This window comes from Glycine soja, chromosome 6 (assembly GCF_004193775.1).
Source record: "Glycine soja cultivar W05 chromosome 6, ASM419377v2, whole genome shotgun sequence".
Lineage (NCBI taxonomy): Eukaryota > Viridiplantae > Streptophyta > Magnoliopsida > Fabales > Fabaceae > Glycine > Glycine soja.
In genome coordinates this window covers 2,942,578-2,961,349 of record NC_041007.1, presented here as the reverse complement: position 1 = coordinate 2,961,349, position 18,772 = coordinate 2,942,578, and the positions used below count along the sequence as shown (strand labels likewise).

General features: G+C 33.7%; 2 protein-coding genes across 4 annotated transcripts; both read right to left on the bottom strand.

Annotated features, from left to right (window-relative positions):
• Nucleotides 1–2,796: 2,796 nt before the first annotated feature.
• Nucleotides 2,797–4,026, bottom strand: LOC114414712 (BRI1 kinase inhibitor 1-like). The gene has a single exon (XM_028379086.1). The coding sequence runs from the start codon at nucleotides 3,841–3,843 to the stop codon at nucleotides 2,956–2,958; it is 888 nt and encodes a 295-aa protein (XP_028234887.1). The 5' UTR covers nucleotides 3,844–4,026; the 3' UTR covers nucleotides 2,797–2,955.
• An 8,737-nt stretch (nucleotides 4,027–12,763) lies between these two features.
• On the bottom strand, nucleotides 12,764–17,806 carry LOC114414711 (probable protein phosphatase 2C 12). Of its 3 annotated transcripts, none has more exons than XM_028379083.1 (9): nucleotides 17,119–17,806; nucleotides 16,097–16,268; nucleotides 15,171–15,324; nucleotides 15,005–15,068; nucleotides 14,555–14,662; nucleotides 14,096–14,221; nucleotides 13,723–13,958; nucleotides 13,435–13,634; nucleotides 12,764–13,335 (listed from the first exon to the last, which is right to left on the bottom strand). In XM_028379083.1, exons 1-9 carry the CDS (start codon nucleotides 17,320–17,322, stop codon nucleotides 13,286–13,288), a joined length of 1,314 nt encoding a protein of 437 aa, XP_028234884.1. In that variant the 5' UTR covers nucleotides 17,323–17,806; the 3' UTR covers nucleotides 12,764–13,285. The 3 variants fall into 3 exon arrangements, with proteins under 3 accessions (XP_028234884.1, XP_028234886.1, XP_028234885.1); XM_028379085.1 differs by having other exon boundaries at nucleotides 16,097–16,173; XM_028379084.1 differs by having other exon boundaries at nucleotides 12,764–13,339; nucleotides 17,119–17,802.
• Between the last annotated feature and the right edge of the window lie 966 nt (nucleotides 17,807–18,772).

The following is an 18,772-nucleotide window of genomic DNA, read 5'->3' as shown; positions in this document are numbered from 1 at the left end:
ATGTTACATGTTCTTATTGGAGAGCATATATTGTTTCGCTCCACTTTCCAGTCTTTTGAACGCCTATTTATAGCTTTGGCTCTCTCAAGTTGAGGTGCATTGGAAAGCAGGATAACGTAAAAACAAAAACACAAATTCATGGCGAGCTTCTCCTAATACCCGAATTAATTAATACGGATGGATTTCATAATCATACTAGAGCTGTAATGTGGGTTACGTACTGCTCCATCATTCAAAGACTTATTGCTCAGGAGTGGGAGTTCCAATTTGGACATGTTTGCAGAGCCAAATTCTCTTGGTGGTATCATTGCTCTATCATTTAAAATAATGGAATGTCCAAATATCATTCCTCTATCAAATTCCGTTCCATCCTCAGTCTCTCTTGCTTGGTTTAGCTGATAAATAATACCAGAACTTTGTTCAGTAGATATAGTTTTCTTCTTGGGCTTTTGGTCCATTGTCTCTTGGCCCAATTGCAGGAACAAATTGCAATTTCAGTCCAACACACTTAAATACAAATTGAACAACATGGCATGATGTGTCATTTAGGAGGGGCAAAATGGTCATATTATCACCTTGTGTTTGTGGACTTAGTCGGATTGGGTCATAAGGCTCACCTTTGCCGCTGTTGCTTCTTGCACCCTTTTGGCTTTGGATTGACCCATCAAAATGTAATTTTAAACTCGGAATTGATTACATCTTTGACATTTTGGATTTGACCAATCAGAAAGATAAAAAAGTATTTCAGAGAGATGCAGGAAGCAATTTTTGGAGGTGCAAGAAGCAACAACCCACCTTTGCTTGTGAGGTTTTCTGGGCCAGCCTACCAGTATTTTTTTTTCTCATTTCCTTATCTTAATCCCCTGACCTAAAAAATATAATTTTATTTACAGCAAATATAGACTACTACGTATTTACATCATTGAAACTTGACTCATTTTAACATTTGGTGCAGAAAGTTTATTTTGTTGAGAATAATTAGTGCGTTCCTGATGCACAAGAAAGGAAGCCGTGGAACTTATCCAGTCATATCCTTAACTTAATTACTAGATACGGGAACGGTTACTCCGTAACGTATGTTGTGTGTAGCTTAATACTAAAGTGGAATGGTCAAACACAACACATGCACCTTGCATATAGAATGGGATTTTGTTCCAATTAATTTGACTCATAGTACAACAGCGATCGCAAGAAGATGGTGGTCCTCTTTCATAAAGCTAACATATGTATTTCTAAGCTCATCATTATGTTTATCATTAATTCTTAGCATGACCTTTATGACTATCATCACTACTGTCTCTACTTTATAATTACATGTAGGGAAATATATATTTTCTGTGAATTATAGTATATGATCGTCATATAATTGTACTTGGAACTTTATTATGACCTTCCCTTAATTGTTCTTCGGCCATGCGATCCCTATCCCTTCACAACCGTTCTTTAATTTCATTCATTCATTATTATGATAAAAAAAAATCCTCCTACCTTCCAGTACCTTTTTCATTCATTGTCTTCATGTGTAGGGAGCTACTAAAAAGTTGATTTGACCTTTTTGACTTTATAATGTAGGTATTTCAGTAGTTAAATTCGAAACTAGAGTATAATTAATGATATGTAATTTTCCTTGTTGTGACTATAGGGCTTAATTTGGTTGGTTTACATTGCGCTTTCCTAACTGTTAAGCCTGTAAAGAACATGCTCCCACCCTTTACGTACATATAAGTCAGTGACAGTTGTAACCACGGCTTCGTGGTTCCATGAATACAGTCTTTCTTACAATGGGGACATGATTGTGACAAGGTAGAGCAGATTATTTGGCGGGGAATCTAGTACATCGATAGGGTCCAAATATGTTTCGATTGGACATGTTTTTTTGAAGGAAAAAGTTAAACAAAATAACCACGACAGAGGAAAATGAAAAGTAACAGATCCATCAATTTGCACAAACACTCTGCAGTCTGGTCACTATGGATATATATATCTACTAGGAGAATGTCAGAGAATACATAGGCAGTTTAGACTTTAAACTTGCTGATGCGTCTCTAGCTGCTATATAGTATATGTTTATCATTGGAATGTCAGAATTGAGAATTCCCATGTATAGAGTTCAGTGCCTTTTATTAAAAAAATTATAACAGCTACTATGAATGTTAATATGCACTCATCACATCCCTTTTTATCCCAGTCTCTGTATTAGTGTAGTCTCAATGCATGTTTTTTTTTTCGAACCGGAAGTTACTTTGAATTTTGACTAATTTAAGTGGTTTGGACGAAGTAACATTAAAAGAGTAGAATTATCTTACTGTCAAATCTTTTCCCATGATCATGACTCCAACTTAAATTTTACTTAGAAAAACCCAACTCTTTACCATTTTCATCAAGAGGCCCTAGTGAGGGACAATTGTTACTATCACCTCATCATGGAAAAAGACTCGGTAGCCAGAGTTTTCAGAATTTTGTGAGATACTATACACTAGAAAACACAAATCACCAATCTTCTCTGACTTATACTTTTTACACTTACACTTACCCTTTTTTTCAAACTCTCACCAATCTGATTTGTGCCGCCTAAAATTACTTAAAATATAAATACTAAATTTTTTGGTGCAAAATCGTAAATAAAGAAATATTATATCACATGTAAAAGTCCACACTGGAGTTACATTCAGATACCAATGTGTTAATTTTTTTTAATCAGTTAATGCTAGTATATCATTAATTTTGTTAGAAATGTGTTAATTATCGATCATCAATGTTTATATATATATATATAGTTTAAAAATAAATTTCGAGTGGACAAATGTTAGTAACCAATAATTAACATATCGGTAACCAAGTGTAATAATCTTCAGCTGGAATAGATTTTACATTACTAAAATATAAAATACAAAAACTATGACAATAATAAGCACAACTAGTAACAAAAAAAAAAAAAAATCTACCACGTTTGTATCAGCAACTGAGCTTCTCTTCTTTGGCAATAGAATTTTTGCAGTGAGCAATTGCAGCTTGAATGGCCGCTTGCAACTCTTCCATGGTGCTGTCATTCGCAGGAGGAAGAGCAGTAGTTGCAAGAAGAAGACCACTGTTTGTTGGAGAAGTTCTCATAGAAGCTGGTGCTGAATACTCACCTCTTCTTCCTCTCACTTCAGGCTTGTTTTTCCTAATCAAATTCCCCGAATGAGAATAAGCTTGTCCATGGAACCGACCCTTTTCTCTTCTCCCTCTGAAAAGCACTAGTGGCTGCACCATTCTCAAGTACTTCTTTAGTGCATGCATCACATCATACCCTAGTTTCTTCTTGTGCTTAATGTTATCCTCTTTATCTTCTTTGTTATCTCTAACTTGACACCCTTTACGCCCCTTTGATAAACCAAACAATGAGAAACTAGGCTTGGACTTACTTTCTTCCTTTGTGACTCTATTGTTGTAGTAGTCATCTTTGTTGTTGCAGCTGGTAATGCTATCTATGGTGATGTTGCTCCTGTTGCTGCTGTTGCGTTTTTCATCTTCTAAGAACTCTCTGATGGGGAGTGTGAAACTGTCCACGGAGTTGGTGGAAAAGCGAGGTGAAGAAGAGAAGTGAGATAAGAGGTGTAGAGGAAGCAAGTGACCATGGAAGAAAATGTCATCTGCTGGAGATAGATCAACTGCAAGAGAAGGTGGGGTTTTGGATTTGTCTTGGATTGTGGTGTTAGAAGAAGAGTGGAGAGAGATTGTGAAGGAGAATTCGTGAGAAGGGGAAGAGGATGGTGAAGGTGGCTTTGCTACTACTCCTTCTTCAGTTTTCTTTTGCACATCGTTTTCTTTGTTCTTTTGGGGTTGATGATGTGTTTCCATTATTACAGTTGAGGTTGTCTTGAAGACTAATGTGTGTGTGAAATTCTCACTTTATGATCTTTTCTTTTTGGTGGAGAGAGAGAGAGAGAGAGAAAGGCGTTGTGTTGTGATCTTTTCTTTGTTGTATGGATGTTAACAAAGCTTTATGAGGGATAAGGGAACCGAAAAACATGGAAAGAAAGAGAGGGTATTTGTCAAACCACTGTTAGACTTGGTCTGTCTTCTTTTGAAACTTTTTCATAAGACACCAAGCTGTGTTAGTGTGTATGCGTATTATTTACGTGCGATGATTATTATTAAGCATTATCAATAATGGATATTTATTTTTTTTTCCTCCCACTTATATTACTTGCGTTTTATGGAAGGGTGGTGCTGAGGAATGAGATGAGATGAGATGAGATGAGAAGAGATGGTATATATGTTTTTCTCGTGCGTGTTATAAGGGTTGTAGTGGTGTGCTTTGTTGGGTCCCTATCAATTCCAACAGCAATTGTTGTGCTGGTTTTGGGAATGAGGTCACAAACATCCAAATTTGGCCACTGAAGGAAGATGGGATTGGCATGGCGGATTTCACTCGAGAAATTTGGACTTTGTTTTCCAATAAGTGAGAAGGTCCCTAGAGAAATAAATCAACTCCATGTACATAATTAAATTACAAGAAGACTAAGAAAGATGTACACCAACTCTAGTAGTTTAGGAAGCTAGACGGGTAATTAACCAAAATAGGCGGCTTTTGGAAACTTAATACTGATGTGGGTGATTTAAGTTATATTGAATATTGGTGATGTCAATCAATAACATATCACCTAGGTTATGAGTGGCTTCACCTTAAACCAAATCATTAAACACTTTTTTAAGGTAGGTTTTAGTAACTTTAATAATTAATTTAAGTAATTTTAAAAATTAATTAATTTAAGTGACTTTAGGCTATAATGATTTTAATTTTATATTAAATTGTTTTTATTTGGTAATGTGTTTTTATTCGTCCAATTTTGAATGTTGTTTTTATTTTTATAAATTGTTGGTCTTTAGGGTTTAGAGATATTGTTTAGGGTTTAATAATTTAAATTTTAGATTAAATTATTTTTATTTGGTCATGTGCTTTTATTCACCTAGTTTTTAATGTTGTTTTTACTTTTATAAATTGTTGGTCTTTAGGATTTAGAGATATTGATTAGGGTTTAGGATTAATGGTTTTATTTGGTCATGTATTTCTATTTATTGATAGTTTTTTTTAATTACATATATATATATATATATATTCGTAACAAAAATTCAGTTAAATTGAAATGTATTATAATTAAAATGACAATTTGGATGAAATGATTTATTTTTTTCATTCATGACAAACTAATGTCAATTTTGTGGACAATTAGTTGTGTTGTGCCCTTTATGCCTACATTAGCCACAAGTTTGTGTATGTTGAGATTCTGACCAATCCATTTCATTCCTAATGCGTGTAGACTTTGGTCGACCCTTGAGATGTAATTTGGACTCATCTGAAATAATAATAGGGTCACTTAGCTTCTTTCAGGTATGGTTTCTTTACAACCAAGTGAATTCCAGTTTCCATAATGGTCAACCCACAATAATAGGGTCGACCCTTGAATGGTGGTCTTGATTTTGTAGACCTTATCCATGTATTGGTATCGGTTGATGTTAACATGGGCACACACTACAATGACATGGGAGCAAGAATATTTGTAGGCTTGAAAAGCTCCACACTCACAGTAATTTTTGTTTAAGATAACAGACCATGTTTCTCTCCCCTTTATGTTGCATGATTGAACGATTCTACAACATCAAATTATGTTCAGCTGATGTTATCTTTTAATGTGAAATGTACAAGCTTCAATGTGATTTTTTTGAAGGGCATCTAGCAACTTCTTGCAATAATGTTGTTTGCACAATATTTTGCTCTATCTTGTGCACCTCTCCTCACAAAATAATTTATCAGTCTGTCGTGTGTAACCTTAACCAGGGTCGTTATGGGCATATTTTAGGCACCTTTGAAAATTTGATTTACTGCATCCGACAAATTGGTTGTCATATGATCATATCTACATCCACACTTATCATGTGTCAAGCTCCATTTTTTCTTTGGAAATGCCTCCAATCCAACGTTGTATCTCCTCACTAATCTCCTTAAGTTTTTCCAGTCTTCGTTCAAATCAGTACAAACAAGTTGTGTACCTTGCAGAATTGTGTAAAAAAAATTAATAATTTGGTGACATGGGTTGACCAATAAATCCATATAAACATAACATTGAACATTTACCCAATGTGATTAGCTCTTGTTTTAATTTTGCATTCTTGAATTTGTGGTTGAAATTATTTGTAATATGATGAATACAATACACATGATAAACACTAAAGTACTAAGTGGTTGTCATTCTGGTGACATCACAACAGTTGATTTGATCTCTTGATGTCTATCTGAGATCAAGCATATGCCTTGTTGTTGAGTGACATGTAGTCATATCTTTGACAAAACCCATGATCAACCACTTTGTGTTTCCTTCTCAACAATTGCAAAACCAATTGGCATTACACAACCATTTTCCATCTTGGGATGTTGCAATCAAAAGGATACCTTGATATTTTCCATAAAAAAAATGTCTCATCAATTTGAATTATAGGCTTACATGAGTTGAATGCGTCAATGGTAGGTTTAAACGTCCAAAAAACATGTTCAAATTGCCTAAATTGCGTGTGTTAAAAGCACCTCCATACCAATATTTTGTGGTGTCGATTTTGTAAGTAGATCCTGAACATTTTTTTACCATCCACTCCAACCACCTACGACTAGTGAAATTGGGGGTTTTGAGCACCATTATACCTATAATATAACATAATAATGATTTTAGTATAGTTAAAAAAATAGTGAAATAACAAGTTGGTTATGCAGACCATTATCATGCTGCAATGGGATAACCGCATTAGGCTCTTGACGAATAGTTGGTGCTACGAAAAGGAATCTTTCCCATGCCCACACTTGTATCAACAAACATGCTCCACCAATTTCAACAGCATTAGGACGAGTTGGCTTGCACAATTCATGATGGACATTATTAAGCAAGGTTGACCCTTAACTATACCTCCCACTTTGTTGAAGGTTTGCAAGCAACGAGAGAAACCTAAGTGGTGCATATATCCCCAAATGATAGGCAAGCATCCACCCTTCTAACAATCGTAAAATGTAAGCTCTTATAAAATGCTCTAACTAGTCTTGACTATGTGCATGGTCTCTAATGTTTCCAAAATGTTGTTGAAGCCATTTAAGTTTCACCTTAGCCCCCTTCAAATCTGAACCTTCAGGAATGACTCCCAACAAGTCATGACATAATCTAGCCCAGTTATCACAACCAGTGGTAGTAATCGATTCACCCTCAACCATTAATCCTAACAAAATTAAATGCTCACATCTTGGAGAGTGATTATGCAGTCTCCAACTGGCATGTGAAATGTGTGGGTTTTCAGCCTCTAATGCTCAACTAGTGCCGATATCAAATTGTTATCGTATAGAAACAATGGGATTTGTGCAACGCCTAAAAGGCTAGCTTGTGCCAAAAAAGGCATGATTTGAATAGACACAAGTGCTTGTTCATCACTTCCGCCATTATAAAAAATATAATAAATCTTGTCATTTCAACAAAATAAATTATTAGATCTTCTTTTTTCAACAAACTAACATAATGAAACTTACTAATTTTGTACAAACTAGACAAATCTCAACATTAAAATAAATTGTATAGAACTATATTTTTTTCTACATAGTAAAAAAAATTAATTCATAAATGGAAAAAATGATTTTTAAATAATATTAAATTTGTATCAACCTATTTGGTATGAAACTGTTTTTCCCTATCTCATTTCTCAAAAATCACAAAAAAAATTCACAAAATATATATCTATTAAATAAAATTTTACTATTTTGTATTAAATTATTAAATAAAACTATTTTTTTTCTACAAACTAACATAATAAAACTTACTAATTGTGTATAACCTATTTTTTCCAATTAAATTTTATTACAGAACTATAAATTTTTAATTAAAATATTTAATTAAAACTATTTTTTTCTACCGACATAAATTTGTGCAAATTTATTTTCTATTCAACTATACTATTTTCTATCAAAATATTAAATAAAAAATTTTTCTTCTACAAATCTAAAAAATGACAACAACAAATTTCCATTATATTTTCCTCTTCAATTATACTATTTCATATTAAATTATTAAATAAAACTATGTTTTTTCTAGAAATTGATTTCTACAACTTTTTAGAAATTTGTCTACAACTATAATTTTTCTACAATTTTATTTCTACAACTATAAAATGACTATAATAATTTTCTATTAGATTTTTTTTCTACAACTATTGTTTTTCTACGATTTGACTTTTACAACTATAAAATGACTACAATAATTTTCTATTAGATATATTTCTACAACTATAATTTTTCTACAAATTCATTTCTACAACTATAAAATGACTATAATAATTTTCTATTACATTTTTTTCTACAACCATAATTTTTCTACAAATTGATTTCTACAACTATAAAATGACTACAATTATTTTCTATTACATTTTTTTCTACAACTATAATTTTTCTACAAATTCATTTCTAAAACTATAGTTTAATCACCTATAAACTAAACAATAAAAAAATAACATCACATATTTTGTTCTATATTAGCAAGAATATCACCAAACAGATAAGTCAACTAACCCAAAATTATTTTAGTTTAAGAAGGGATTTCAAGTTGGAGGCTTGAAAAGTTAAACTCAATAATTCCCCGTGTCATTGTTGTACAAAAAAGAAAAGAAAATTTTAAATATATAAATATATTAGAAGAAGTTATTTATTGCTCACGATAATTTTACTCCATTCAAACATAATTGTTACCGTAAAAAATACATGCTCTTGAAAAGAATGTTAACTTGATCCTCTAGCATAATCACATAAATAAATGGCCGGAAATTGATTAATTGAAAAAGAGATTAGTAGAGGGACATGATCACCGCCAGCTGTTGGGAATGATTCAGTTCACCCATTCATTCATTGATGAACGCGAAAGCTCAAAGAAACAGAATGGCGAATGTCGTTTAGGGAAGGGTGGTCATGTGAATGTGAGCCCCTTTATCCGACGGTGGCCAACACTACCCTATTGCGTAACCATCTATCTTATTATATATGTGTAAGTCCACAACCATACATTTGACTACTGCTATATCCTATAGCCATATAATATAATATAGTTAATAAGAAGAATAGAATAGAAGAAAATTAAAATAAGAGAGAGAGATATTATATAGATAGTTAGATGGTGGGGGTGGTGAGAGACCCACACACACGTGCATGCGGTGGTGGTCCTTCAAGCAAGCATAAAGGAATTTTGTATGCATGGTTAAGGTCAACATCTTAATCATAGAGGCATTATTTGGTTGGACTGAACCATCCTCACCATTTTCACCACTAAATATTGTATTACTATATTCTACATTTCTCGATCGATCTTTTTTTTTTTTTTGAGATAAGAGAGAGCATAAAACAAATCCTTCACCATCCAACAACATAGAGATCCTTTTGCGTTTCCGCCTCTCATATTAGCCATTCAATATCCCTCAACTCAATTAATCACACTCCCCTTTTTCCAAAACATGAAACAGCACACCAAAACCTTGAATCAGACCGAGGGATCACCTCACTTCCCTCGATCGCTTTTGTTTTCGTTTCAACTTGTCAGAAAACAAAAAGTACTTGAATCTTCTTCAGCATGCATGTGCACCCACCTAGAGATTACACTGATTTGCATTTTACAATATTTCGTGAAATTAGATACAGTATCATAGGTGCTCTTGATGTCATTTTTTAATTAAATAAGAGTTTTATCTTAATAATTTAAGTTACCATTTAATAGAAACTATTACGTAGATTATCGAGATTAAACCATTACGTAGATAATACTAGGAGTATTATCTAAGTTTTGTCCATTACAGCAAATGCTTAATTCAAGTAATGTTTCCATGCATATTCATCAGAAATTGATGTACATGTTCGTTGGAGGTGGCGTGCACAATATCAGTGAAGTACACCTATAAACAATCTGAAGCCCAAGTCAAAGTTTGAGAGAGGAGATCGAGAGTAAATTATGAGAGTTAAATTAAACTTCATACCTAGAATTCCCTTTATATATGCAAATTTGGACGGAAAAATTAGTTAAACGGTTACGGTGACATAGTTCTAGTGACCTGTTCACGGGCCATGCGTTTTATGTCTGCCCCCTTGAAGGTGTTTGTGCTTCAAGTGTTTTAGGTTTGGGTGAACCGAATACATGTAGATCTTAGTTTTAATTGGTCCCGAGATACTATTTCAGAAAAATACACATCCTATGAAATTGTAACTCAAGTTCAATTAATCAAATTGTAAGGTAAATGTTCCTTACACAATATATCGAATCATTTGTATCCCCCAAGCTATCCGACAGTGAAGTTGATGGTTCAAAACTTCAAACAGGAAATAGCTCGTTTGAACTTTTACTTTTAGTTAACATACTATATATTTACTAGTTTATGATGACTTTTGTTGTGAACATGCTTTAACTCATGTAGGAGGGGAAGCCTTTAATTTGTCCTATGCCAGTCTTGAGACATGCAAACGGACCACTGACAAATATCCAACCCAAATTTTATTGAATCAGTTTAGTTTGCTTATATCATTTATGTCAATTCTCGTTGAATTTCTTTTATGTTTTTTCATTGAAAAAATGGCATACTTTCACGAGTTAGTAGATAGGGCGCTGGAATCTAATTCTTTTTTTTTTTTTTCTCATTTTCTCAGAAGATTTCTGATTTTTATTTGATAATCTTCTCTGTCTGAACTAATCTATGTAGACATTTCTAGTACAAATTTAATGAATCATACAAAATCTAACAACATATTATTCAACACATAATTTATTATTAAGTGAACTTTATAAATAATCATATATTTTGCAACAAAATGTCCGGGCCGGGCCTCCATTAAAAAATAGAAGTGCACACCTTATTATAATTGATTTAACATTTAGTGTGTTTGATATTGCGTTAAGGATCCATGTTAAAAAGGCAAAATCACGTCAAACAATGCTCAAATTAAAGACGCATAAGCTAAACATTAATTTGGTGCTTCGGGAGAGGTGGATCTCTTTTGACGTGATGGATAACCAAACACGCAGTTTAAATAACTACGTTTTAATTATTTTTACATTCCAAGAATAATTTAAATTAGACTCACTCAAAGGAATCTGGATCCTCTCCAGTGAGGTGGTCTCTCCAGTTCAAGCATGCATGAGCTGTTGAATTAATTCAATGATTCTGATTTTAAAAGAAAAACATGGCAAACTAGGAAATTGAATGGAGGCTCACGTTTCTTTTGCCATTCAATTTTTTTCTCTCAATATTAATACAAAAACTAAGCTAGGCCAGAGAGAGCACCACCCTGGAAAGGATCCGGCTCCCTGTCAAAAAGTCGATGCTAACTGAGCAAAATCAACAATAAATATAATTATAGCATTAGTTTTGTGTCAATATCAAAATCGATGCAAATTTGGTTGAAGTTAAATTTTAGTATTAATTTCTTGTTAGTTAACATTAACTAACGTCAATCCAGTGTGTTAAACAAAATGCACAAGTTATTGTAAATTTTTGGTATTTGCCTTAGATTTTTACGAATCAAAAAGGCTAACACAAATTAAGGTGGAAAGTTTTTTTTTTTGAATAGGTGAATACTTATTATCTAGTAGCATCAACCTTAAATCCAACGTTAGAGTAGATGTGAAAAAGATAGAATCAACTAAGCTGACGCTTGCTTTATAATTTGTTTATTATTGATATTTACAAATTCTGAGTATGTAAATTAAAATTATAAAAGCATATCAATAATAATTCTTACCAGAATTTAGCTAGGAGTAAACATGTGTACTATATTACCTAATTGCACGCGAAAGCATCAATTTATTAGACACATGTATGATGTATCTCTGTTGTCTTGATTATTATTATTCTTGGTACAGTCTATTGTCTTGATTATATGGTGTAATAGATTTGGTAGTTCCAAAATAGAATTACCATAATCATGTTAAAAACCAACAGTTCGTTATTTTACAGCATCTTTGGTTCAAATTTGCATGAACACATATTGTCCTCCGTTTGCTCGCTGGTTTTCAATTAGATTTAGCAGTTGAAGTGACTACTGAATTATCTTTATCAATTATCATGCATTCCTTCCCAACAAGAGAATCATAACCAAAGATCACACTAATTATTTGGTTCCCCTGATGACAATTGTTTTTGCTTATTGAAATCTAACTCATTTTCAAAGAAAAAACAATAATATATTAATATTCATACAACGATAACAATGATATCCATATTTAGACAGTACTTCCACTTCTCTTTAACCTTTTTTTCTTTTTGTCATATCATTAATCACATATTTCACTTTTTTATTCTTTTTTATTATAGGAATTATATATAGAGAAAATATTATGCACGGACAGTAAAAAAAACAGTTGTATGATATCATTCAACCAAACATAAACAAGTATAATATACAAGAAAATTAAATTCTTCAACATGAGTACGTACGCCAAAAAGTACTCATGTATGCACCCTTTTTTTCTGAAAAATATTTTTAGTACGTACCCATAAGTATCCAATGAGTACCAAATACGGGTACATCTCTAGTACGTGCTCGGCATTTAGAAGTAACATGCTTCAGAGTTTTTGCAAAACTAATTTTCAGTTCTTGCGCATGCAATAATGGAAACCCTACCAGTACAAGTAACTCACACCTTAGTTCCTGATCATGCATCTAACAGTCGTAAGAAAAACAATGAAATGGATTGAAAGGATCAGTTACTCGGGAAAATAAAGGGATTATGAAGGTGGGGGTTTCCGAACATTTCGAATTTTCAATTACATAAAGTTAATATTGGAATGGTAAAAGAAATTATCAAAACTGAATGGCTACAAGAATAAAAAAATCGTTCAGAAGCCTTAGTGGAAATGATCTATATGACGTCTAAATAAACTTACTTGTATGGACCCCCAAAAAATTGAAAACCCTCCATGTAGAACAATACAACAACAAAGACCACTTCCATTAAAGGTACATTTCGAGATTCCGAAGACCTATATACAAATGTGCATTCCCACTTTTAACACAACCTACTACAACATTTGGATGGTTCATATTCCTCTCTTCTAAGTCAGAATTCTTCTAACAAGCTTCAATTGTTGGTTAATCTCTTGACTGAACAACACAAAACTCCATATTGATTATCATGTGGATTTCCAAAATAGATTCGTATCCTGAGAAGCCTCCAAGGTAATCGAGGGGGGTCACTGTTGCGTGGAAGTTTGACCTTCCCATTAAAACAATCTGTCATTCTCAAAATGCAAATGTACATGATAATTCATCAGTCACTCCCGCTGCTAAGTCTATCTGAAAGCAAAAGGTTGAAAGATAGAATTAAATTATACACATGCATAACTTAACACATCAATGGACATAAAAACAAGCAAGAATTATCAAAATACCTGATGTTCGCTTCCCTTCCATAGCTTCTTTCTTTTCTTGGCAACTTGAGCAAAGGAAAGGCCCATCCCAGGGACGCAATCTTCCTGGGTTAGTCAGACCCTCATGTATGGAAATACCCTCCCCGGGTTTAATCTCTACCTGACACACTGCACAGATGAACAACTTGAACATGTTGCAAAGTGGATATTTTGTTTCTAACCTGCATCTCAGACAAAGATGTTTCCATGTCAGAAGACATAACTGGAGAGCAATATGCTAACATTCAGAACACTTGCTACAAAACCAACCTCTCTGAAAGCATAGCAGACCCTTCCTCGTATAGTTCCTGTACCACATCTGGCTCCAGGTATTCTTTTTCAATAAAAGTTGATGATTCAGAGGACTTTTTGCGAAAAATAGACTTAAGCATTCCTTTCACCGGTTTCTTTTGTGTTGGCACAGAAGTAGGTGGCTTCTCCAGGGGTAATATGTCAATAACAATGCAGGTTGTGTCATCTCTAAGTCCCTTTGCTTGCACAGATTCCTGAAGGAAGAAAAGAGACAGGAATAAATGGAAGAAACAGAAACAAGTAATGCATATTGCATACCACAAAATGACAGAAGTTACAAATTACTAGGTGAAACTATAACATTAAAAAATTATGCAAAAGATGTTCATACTTTCACAATATGGGTTGCTGCAGCCTCAGGTGGCATGCCACGACAGCAATCAAGGGCCATTTCTGCACTTAGAGCATCCCAGACACCATCACTGCTGAGAATAATCCTGCCTCCAGCAGTGGAAAGCTGCAAAACCAGACACGAGTGGAAAATGCAGGATTTAAGCACTTTGGGAAGAAAAAAATACAAAAGGATTTACAGCAACGAAGCAAGAAAAATTCATTTCAACTTTTAAAAGGCAATAGATAATCTTAAGAGAGGAAAAAAAGAAAATTCAAATGCTCTTTATAAATGGGTAGAAAATCATGCAATGTAGACACCATTTCTGCCTATGAAGCACAGAGATAGAAAAGAAGCTATACTTAAGTAGATAAACAAATTATATACACCAAAGTAAAATCAAGGGAAGCATGAGAAAAGCAACTAATAAACATAAAACACAGGAAAGCAGTGACTGACCTTCACTTGCTTTACATGTGGTACAGGGACAATAAATTCACCAACATCCATATCACCAATGGATCGTGAGAGACACAAGCCACCAGGCCAACATCTCAAAGGACCAACCTACAAATATCATTAATCTAGTCAGGCATAATACAACTCAAATGCAAGTTTCTTCTAGAGAGAATATTAGTAAATTGCAAAGGATGATAATCCAAATATCATCACATATGACCAGTATAACACCAAATGTAAGCAATAGTTTTCCCAAAATATTATAAAAATTTAATGACATATGGGATGAGTACTGTTAAGTTAAAGATATGACCATATAACTAGCATCAATTATCTTGCCTCTCAACTCTCCATTGTATAATTGACCTAGTTTATTTCTTAATCTCAGCTTTTGTAGTTTAACTGGCCAAGCATCATACTCAAAGGGACCACAATTAAAAGGAAAAATACCTCTGTGCCTCCTCCTGTATTTAGACGACCAACCTCACCTCCACTAGAAGTGATGCGGACCCTCCTGATGAAAGAAACAGAAAAATAGAGGGTGAGACTGGGCTGCAATGAAATGAAGCAATTCCAACCAGTTTTGTTCAAACAAAACATTCCAGTAGCAACTTACTCCTCTTCATTGCTCTCTAGTCTATGGTCTGCTGACAAGTAAAAAATCCCACCTTCGGAAGGCTCAAGTATGCAACGGGAATCACCAACTGATGCAACTGTTAAAACCCATCCTTCTACAATCATAAAGGTTACAGTTGTTCCTGATGTTTGTGCTGTACAAGCAAAGAAAATAATGTATATAAAATCAGCATACAAGTTGAGAAAAATATAACAAAAACTCGGGTAATTCAAAAATATAAGACCTACCAGTCACAGCTCAGTTACAAAAACTTTAATAATTTTCATTAGAAAATGTATGTTTCCCAGCAACTATATATATAAAATAGCTGCATTAACTCAACTGTCTATATGGCTAAACAATATTAAACTGTTCCCAGTATGCATTACACAAATTAAGCTTAAGCTGATGAAAATATAAGTACATTTTTCAAATTTTCTTGGCACATCCAATTAAACAGCTCAAAAAGAGCTAGGCTAGTAGCAATGTGCCAACAGAGGTTGGAAAAAAATTACCAAGGTTTCCCGATATAGTCAACATGCTCAGCATGCATTCCACCTGTTTTCTATGTTTTTACCTTCTACTCTTTAATTTTTTTTACTTATGGGAATTGGGAATATTGACAAGTTATTTTTGTAATAAATAATTCTAAAATCTCCTACAATATTTTCCTATTAATCCCCCTACACACTAGATGAAAAAGTATGAATACTTTTTATATTTATAAGACATTAAATACATTTCTTTTCCACTTAATACTTTCTTTATAAAGTAGAAGGAGGTCGTTACATAAGAGATATAGCATTACTCTTTGGTAATATTACATTATTACTATGAAGATCCCAGAAGGAACACATAACTTTGCCTCATGGCCTAATAATTAATAGAGGCAAGAACAAACACTACAAGGAAGTAACTAGTTATACCTTTCTCTTGAAAATCTTTATCAGTTTTTACAAAGCCTGCAACCAAAGCCCTAGGCAACGCTGCTACCCACTCATCTCTGTTAAGATCAGAAGGAATTGCACTTAAAACATTATTTAGAAGATTCTCCTTGGCATAAATAGCGGCAGCAGATCCATTGTGTCCATCGAATAGCTGTAAAACTTCTACATCAGAGAATGCAAATGCAACAAGGAAAAAAATACAGAAAAAGCCAAAACCAAGAAAAGAAAAACAAACTACTTTATTTTGTTATAACATAAGCATTCGTTTTTCGTTGCATAAACCGCAAAAATATTATTGTCATTCAACTAATACAAGTGAATTTGAAAGAAAACACAGTTTAGTTGTTTTCACATATACACAAACAAAAGCTAGCTGTCAAGAAATAGCCAGTGAACAATCATTTCAATTTGCTAGGAAATCATTCTGGGAGGGGGTACTCTTGGGAAAATCATTTCTGGGGAAAAAAAACCTTGTCAACGAACAAGACAGTAATATGGTTTTCCTAGTTGCTACGAACATCAATATGCAAATTGCTAAAACTTTTCGAGTTTTGATGGTCTAAGAGCAGGTTTAGAAACCTGTTGAAAAGTAAGAAATCATGTTGGAGATGAGGAAGTTTTAACTACTAGTTCCTCATTAAATGTCAAAAACAACATCATGAGATATGGATCCAAACATCAGATATAAGCAAAATTAAGACATAATTGGCTTTAAATTCTAAGTAACTCAACAAGAAGTAGCTAGTCAACAAGCTGAACGCATTGTACTCACTGACATAGCTTGTTCACTTTTTCCCTATCATAATGCCATGTCAGTATCATACGTAAAATAACACATCACGCACACACACATTGACTTCTGATGCATCACAGTCACATTAAAATCCACTTATGAGTTACAAATTTACAATTCATTAAATCCAAATTTAATTTCTTTTTTTTTTAAAAAAAAAGAAGAAGAAGTTGTGATGGTGTGAGAAAGAAATATAACATGAACATACCCCAAAAACAGAATAGGTAGAAACCCCATCTCCAAGCACCCTTTGGCATTCCGTCTTCAATAGCGTGAAATCCTCTCCTTTCTTATTCTCACTAGCTTGGCCGTGCAAAATAACAACCTCGGGCTTCTCAATTTTCTCATTCGCCAACTCGCGCTTCAGCAGCACCGAAAGAGGAACCGATTGGTGTTCACTTCGAGCAGACATTGTTGGCGCCGATCAACCTCAATTTCTCCGAATACCACACACCAACCAACGCCTTCTGCTTTTTAATCCTCGGTTTAACTGTTTCGTTAGTTGCAACAGAATCCTAAATTACGACACAATCACACACATTAACTAATTACCTTAACGGCAATTCGGCATTTATAATAATAAGGTGCTAATGTGGGTAATTAGAAGAAGGAGGGAGGTTTTGAGGGTTAAGATAGGGTGGAATGGAGTGATCGAAAAACGCGGATCCCGGCGTTCTGCAGAACTTGCATTGGTTTGTTGGTTAATGCATACAACACAAGACAACAATAAAGCATAAAACAAATCCAATGAATCAACCGTTTCTTTCTTTCTTTCCCTCAAAGACGGTGAATGACATGACATGGCAAAAACGACATCGTTTCATATGCTCGCTCGGCGCCAGCCATTTTCCTTTGGAGCCAGCCAGGCAAGGTCAATGTCAACGTTTTATTGACTCTTGCGCCGCTCTAACTCCTCCGCCAAGCCGAATTCAGTGATTTATTTGAAAGAGAGAAATAAAATTGTGATTAATATATTATGGATTTATGAAAATTTATTCTTTAAGTTTAATAATTGAGATTCTTTTTTTTGAAATAATTACTCACGCCAGAACAGCAAACTCCTCGTATTTTATGTTCCTGCACCATATAGGACGCAGTTTAATTTGGGGTACTTATGTATGAACAGTAATTTCCCTTTCGTCAAAAAGCAACTCTAGTCTGGTCTGGTCCAGCCTACATCTACACAAAAATACATTGCTAACATCGGATTCGCCCACAATCAGAAGGCCCTACATTTTATTTTTGGGATTTTCCTTATCCGCACAATGTGGTTAGCTAGTCATCTCACACAAATTGCTAAGCACATCTTTATCTTCCTGGTTTTCCTCCTAATTGGAAATGCAGCGAGAAGATCATGCCAAATAGAAAAATCTATTATATTACTCATTTTATTTTATATTTTAAAGAATATTTATGGAACTTTGGGATTAAGGGATAAGAGTGATTTCTTTGTTGTGGGTTGCTGAGAGAACAAGATATTTATAACTAATTCATAACTTAATATGAGATTTTATAACTACCAAAATAATTTCTTTCTAAAAATTAAGATTCATTATTGCAACAATCATATTTTTAAATATGAAAAAATTATCCTTATATTAAATAACTCTTATAACTAGTTAAAAATTATGATTAATATAATATTTAAGATAATTATTATAAAATTAAAAAATTTACGATATATAATTTATTTATTTTTGGAGACCACACATAATTTTATCCCTCGACGAAAAAAAAATCCAAGCAATTTAAAAGGCTGAAGCTAGAGAGCTTTGAATTTGATGCGCAGAACCCGCAATTATCGGCACTTGTTATAGTATGTATAGCCGAGAAACAAAACTAGTGCCGTGCCGTGCCGCACT

Bases quoted from the DNA above. Each gene is read 5' to 3' on its own strand.
- LOC114414711 (XM_028379083.1), bottom strand. From the start codon at position 17,322: ATGTCTGCTCGAAGTGAACACCAATCGGTTCCTCTTTCGGTGCTGCTG. The intron at 15,325-16,096 runs GTATAACTAGTT...TTGCTTGTACAG, and splicing joins TAAAGATTTTCAAGAGAAAG to CACAAACATCAGGAACAACT. The intron at 14,222-14,554 runs GTCAGTCACTGC...CTGGTTTTGCAG, and splicing joins CACATGTAAAGCAAGTGAAG to CTTTCCACTGCTGGAGGCAG.
- LOC114414712 (XM_028379086.1), bottom strand. From the start codon at position 3,843: ATGGAAACACATCATCAACCCCAAAAGAACAAAGAAAACGATGTGCAA.